The 5,994-nt window shown below is 40.3% G+C and overlaps 1 protein-coding gene across 1 annotated transcript; it reads right to left on the reverse strand.

Annotated features, from left to right (window-relative positions):
• Positions 1-4,069: 4,069 nt before the first annotated feature.
• Positions 4,070-4,741, reverse strand: LOC129869743 (uncharacterized). The gene has a single exon (XM_055944372.1). It carries the CDS (start codon positions 4,739-4,741, stop codon positions 4,070-4,072), a length of 672 nt encoding a protein of 223 aa, XP_055800347.1.
• Between the last annotated feature and the right edge of the window lie 1,253 nt (positions 4,742-5,994).

Genomic DNA, 5,994 nt, shown 5'->3' on the forward strand with positions numbered 1-5,994 from the left:
AATCCCCCAAACTTACACTAGCATTCTCCCCAAAGCTTTTACATAAAGTAGTAGGGTTATAAGAGGCTATTCATCCTCCCTTGGGTACGACAGAATTTACAATACTTCATTGAAAGTGAGACGCAACACCTCTTCGCTTTGAATTTGCTTTATCCTATAAATTTTTACTTTGATCGTGGCTACACTGAACTTTCTTTCTACCCATTCAATTAACTCATCCTCCTCCTTGGGTGTTATGAGTCCTTGAAAGCTAAAAAGTCAAAACAATGACATAAAATGGAAAAATTATGAAGATTGGAGTCTGATGCTCGCTAAATGGCCTTGGAGACTTGCCAATCGATCTTGGCGACTCACCAAGAGATAAAGGAGCTCAACTTATTTTGAAAAATACGCTCAGAGGGAGGGAGGTTTGGCAAGTAGGAGTTGCGTTTGGTGACTCAACAAAAGGGTTATGCGAGCTAAGCTATTTTTTCTAAATGTTCAGTAAAGTTGGCAAGGAAGGCAGAGTTGGACGAGGGAAGGGTCATTTAGGCCACTCCCGATAGGTTCGGCGAGCTAGGAAGAACACAAGAATTATTTTAGAGGTTTTTTCATCAGAGCTCCAGGAAAGTTGGCGAGGATAGGGGGATTAACGATGCACGAACTAGGTCAGCGAGCACAGCTCATCTCACCTAAGTGTCTCTATCAGATAATTTTTAAGGATATTTCCATCTTTTTTGACTCGTTTAACTCCTTAACTACATTTGTTTAAGCCTATTTCTAAACCTATAACTACCCAAACCCTTTGAAATCCCTTAATTCCCACTCAAATCACTCAATATACATATCCTTCCTCTATAATTCTCTTCTAAGGTGTGAGGCCCCAAAAATTGAAAATTGAAAATGTAAGATGAAAAAAGGAAAACTAAGATAAATCAAGGTTACTACTCGCCAAATAACATATGTGACTCACTAAAGAGGACAAGGGCTCACCCTTTTTGTTCTAAAATATGTTCTTAGTTGTCAAGGACTGTTGGCGAGAAAAGGACCTTGGCGACTTATCAACTTGGATAGGCGAACAAAAGTGGCTCACCAAACGATCAAGAAAAGTTTGGCTCGGGGATATAAACTTTTGGCGAGGTGAAAATTGGTTTGGTGACTCACCTAACATGCTTAGTCAGCTAGGTTTCCACACCCATAAGTTCATAAAAGTTAGTAGGAAAAAGGAGAGATTGGGCGAGGTGGAAGATGTGTTAGCGACTGGCAGATGTTTTAGGTGAGCTAGATCGAGCTCGCTAAGAGTTTAAGAAATATTCTACATAGAGATAAGGATATTTGGAGAGGGACAGAGGGGATTGGAGACTCTCCGACCCATAGCCAATCTCACCCAACTGTCTTTGTCATTTAAATTTTTAAAGATATTTTTGTCTTTTCCTATTCTCTTAATCCCTAAGCTGTGATGTTTTAAGACTATTTCTTATATCTATAACTACCCAAACCCTTTGAATCCCGTTTATTCTCTCCCAAACTTTATAATTGAAAAGCATCTCTCTAAAATACTCTTCCAAGGAATTTCTTCTCTTCCAAGCTAAAAATTTCAAGGGTCAAGTTCAAGTCTACAATTCAAGTGAATATAGGGCTTTGATTCAGTCAAGGTATGTTGAGAATTCATCTATGGATCTTTTTCATCTATGGAGCCCAAAGATTTTCTCTCATTTTCAATTGATTTTAATTTAATGATTTTAGGGTTTTTATAAGAATGCATTGGGTCAACAACAACAACAATAGGCCAAGTATAATCCCACCATGTAGGGTTTGGGGAGGGTAGAGTGTACGCAGACCTAACCCCCACCTTGAAAGGTAGGGCAGTTATTTCTAAAAGACCCTCGGCTTAAGAGAGAAGAACAAGAGTAGAAAAATAAGGAAAATAAGACATAGGTCAGTAGAGCCAAGCATATCGAAAATAATATAAAAATATGAATAATGAGAGCGAGAAAGTTAGGGTAGGAAAGACCGGAAAGAAATGACCATTAACTACTATAGATAAATAGGATACCCAAAGTAAATTGGACCAACAAATATAAGTAGTAATCAAATGTAGAAATCAAATGTTAATAAACAAATGAGCAAAACTACAACTACTATGCAGAAAAGATAAGCCATCTAGCCCACTATCTTAGTCTGATTCCTCCACAGCCTTCTATCTAAGGTCATGTCCTCGATAAGCTGCAACGGTGCCATAACATGTCCAATCACCTCTTCTCAATACTTCTTCGGCCTCCCTTTGCCTCTCTTGAAACCGTCCATAGCCAACCTCTAGCACCTCCGTACTAGAGCATCTGTGTCTCTCCTCTTCACATGCCCAAACCATCTCAGTCTCGCATCCCACATCTTCTCCTCCACCGATGTAACTCCCACCTTATCTCAGATATCTTCATTCCTAATTCTATCCATCCTAGTATGCCCACAAATCCACCACAGCATTTGCATTTCTGCGACTTTCATCTTCTAAACATAAAGTTTCTTGATTGGCCAATACTCTGCCCCGTACAATAGAGTCGATCTAACCACCACTTTGTAGAACTTGTGTTTGAGTTTTGGTGGCACTTTCTTGTCACATAGCACTCCAGAGGTGAGCCTTCATTTCATCCACCCTACACCAATATGATATGAAACATCATCATCAATATCCCCATCTTTCTGTATAATAAACCCAAGATACTTGAAGCTTCTTTTCTTTTGAATGGCCTGGGTACCAAGCATCACTTCCCCATCAGCCTTACGTGGCAGTCCACTGAACCTGCACTCCAAGTATTATGTCTTGGTCCTACTCAATTTAAATCCTTTAGACTCTAATGTTTGTCTCCAGCCCTCTAACTTGTCGTTAACTCCGTTGCGAGTCTCATCAATCAGGACTATGTCATCCCAAACAACATCTACCAAGGCACCTCACATTGTATTTGTCTTATTAATTGATCCATCACCAGGGCGAATAGAAATGGGCTAAGAGTTGATCTCTGGTGCAACCTCATTTTAACAGAAAAGTGCTCTGAGTCCCCTCCTACTATCCTTACCCTGGTCTTATCTCCATCATACATGTCTTTAATCACTCTAATATATGCCACAGGTATACATTTTGCCTCCAAGCATCTCCATAGGACCTCTCTTGGCATTTTGTCATAGGCCTTTTCTAGGTCAATGAATATCATGTGTAAGTCCCGCTTTTGCTTCCTATACTGCTCTACCAATCTCCTTACAATATGAATAGCTTCTATAGTCGAGCGCCCTGGTATGAATCCAAACTGGTTCCCTGAAATAGATACGCTTCTTCTCACCCTCATTTCCATCACCATTTCCTACGTTTTCATAGTGTGACTTAGAAGCTTGATACATCTATAGTTATTGCATCTTTGAATATCTCCCTTGTTCTTGTACACGGGAATGATTATACTCCACCTCTATTCTTTCGGTATCTTCGATGTCTTGAAAATGACATTAAACAACGCATTCAGCCACTCTAATCCTACCCTACCTACATTCTTCCAAAATTCCTCAGGGATCTCGTCAGGTCCGGTCGCTCTTCCCCTAGACATCCTATGAACAGCTCCCTTAACCTTCTCAACCTTTATTCTCCTACAATACCCAAAGTCGCGACACCTATCCAAGTGCTCTAAGTCTCCCAACATAAAGTCTTTATCCCCTCTTTCGTTCAAGTGTTCATAAAAGTATGACTGCCATCTCTGTCTAATGCGAGATTCCTGTACTAGCACTTGACCATCCTCATCCTTAATGTACTTCACTTGAACCAAGTTGCGTGCCTTCCTCTCTCTTGCCTTGGCAAGCTTAAATAGCTTCTTATCCCCACCTTTGTCCTCTAGTTCTGCATAAAGGCGTTCAAAGGCTGCCATTTTAGCCGCTGAAACTGCCATCTTCGCCTCCTTATTCGCCATCTTATACTTTTCCCTGTTCGCTCGCTTCTTTTCATCATCCTTGCTATCTACCAACTTTACATATGCCTGTTTCTTTGCTTCTACCTTTCCCTGGACTTCTCTATTCTATCACCAATCCCCTCGATGCCCACTATGGTGGCTCATGAGACCCCCAACACCTCTCTAGTTATTTCATTAATACAGCTGGCTGTCCTATCCCAAATAATGCTTGCATCCCCCCTACTATCCCATGCCCCCATTGCCATCAGCTTTTCCCCCATATTTAGGGCACTAGACGGAGTCAAACGACCCCACCTAATCCTCGGCCGATCATCCACGACCCTTTTCTTCTTCTTCCTTCTTATCTCCAAGTCCATGACCAATAGCTTATATTGGGTCATAAGATTCTCACTTGGTGTGACTTTGCAGTCTTTACAGAGGCTTTTATCATCTTTTCTAAGGAGCAAAAAGTCGATTTGCATCGTCTTCCTCAAGCTACGAAAGGTTACCAAATGCTCTTCCTTCTTTAGAAAACTTGAGTTGGCCACTATTAATCCAAAAGCTTTTGCGAACTCCAGGAGTGAGGCCCCTCCACCATTCCTGCACCCAAAGCCAAAACCTCCATACACCTCATCATAGCCTATCAAAATAGACCCAATATGCCCATTAAAATATCCTCTTATGAATAGCTTCTTAGTAGGTGGTATACTGACCACCACTTCATCCAAGTCCTTCCAAAAGCGCCTTTTTATCTCATCGTCCAACACCACTTGCAGTGCATAGGCACTAATAATGTTCAAGGTGAACCATCCAATGACTAACTTAATCGTCATCATCCTATCATTGATCCTCCAAACCTCTACCACCTGATCTCTAAACTCGCTATCTACTAAGATCTCTACTACATTCCTATACCTCGACTTGCCCGAAAACCAAAATTTATACCCGTCCAGCTCCTTAGCTTTAGGTCCTACCCATTTAGTCTCTTAGACGCAAGCTATATTAATCTTCCTCTTCTTAAGAATCTTAACTAACTCTATGGACTTTCCCGATAAAGTCCCAATATTCCAAGACCCTACTCTCAATCTAAAATCTCTCTCAGCCCCCTTAGCCCCCCCAGCCCTAGCCTTCGATCCCAACTGAGAACATTACCCTAGTCTACCATCGCTCACTAAAGCTAGAAAAGCAGATATACACTATTGAAAGGATACTCTCAGATAAAAGAACTATCAATAGTAGAGCACAAGTTAGTAATAGTCTAATAGCAGTGAGATAGGTACTTAATTAGGCGATGCAAGCAGAATTTATAAGGCTAAAATATAGGAAATGGGTTATTAGAGGTACCAACTCCAAGTAAATAAAATATGTTCACTGTCGGAAACACTGTTCACTGCTAGAAACATTGAATATAAATATATGGTCAGTCTCGAAATACAAAGGCGACCACACTGGGAAACAAATGAAGTCGAAAACTGGCTGGAAACTACCACATGTGCCAGCGCGTGAAGCGTGTGGCAACACAGATCTACAGCTTCTGACAGCTCGTGACTGATCAGATCTTAGAGGAGCTAACTGGGGTTTGCTCGCCTGAGTGTTCCATACCTCATGGTGTTATTGGTATTCGTAGAACACAAGCGGCAGCAAACACAGAGAAATTGAAGAGATAATGTATTGGGTCAATTCTATTATAATTTATTTCAATGTTAATGATAAAACTATGCATGTTTTAAGTTGAATTGCATATTTTCAAGTGAACTTTCATGGACCCATGTATTATGTTATTTCCAAAGTATGAATTTATGAAGTTATGATCATGGATTAATGAAGGATTTATGAATAGTTTATAATGATGATGAATTATGATTTTAAGTATATTCTCATGCTAGAATAAAGGTTGTGAAAGATTTTCTCACACTCATGTTAAATATGGTGAAAGGTTTCTCACCGACTCATGGATTCATAAAGATGAAAGATTTTCTCATTCTCAATTCGAAAGCTCAAGCAGCGATAGAAGAGAACTCTAGTAGCAACCTCAAATCCAAAATTGCCATAATAGGTTTTCCTTAATGGCCTAGCTAGTAGATTC

The sequence above is a fragment of the Solanum dulcamara genome, chromosome 10 (genome assembly GCF_947179165.1).
Source record: "Solanum dulcamara chromosome 10, daSolDulc1.2, whole genome shotgun sequence".
In the NCBI taxonomy this organism is placed as follows: domain Eukaryota; kingdom Viridiplantae; phylum Streptophyta; class Magnoliopsida; order Solanales; family Solanaceae; genus Solanum; species Solanum dulcamara.

Bases quoted from the DNA above. Each gene is read 5' to 3' on its own strand.
- LOC129869743 (XM_055944372.1), bottom strand. From the start codon at position 4,741: ATGACGATTAAGTTAGTCATTGGATGGTTCACCTTGAACATTATTAGT.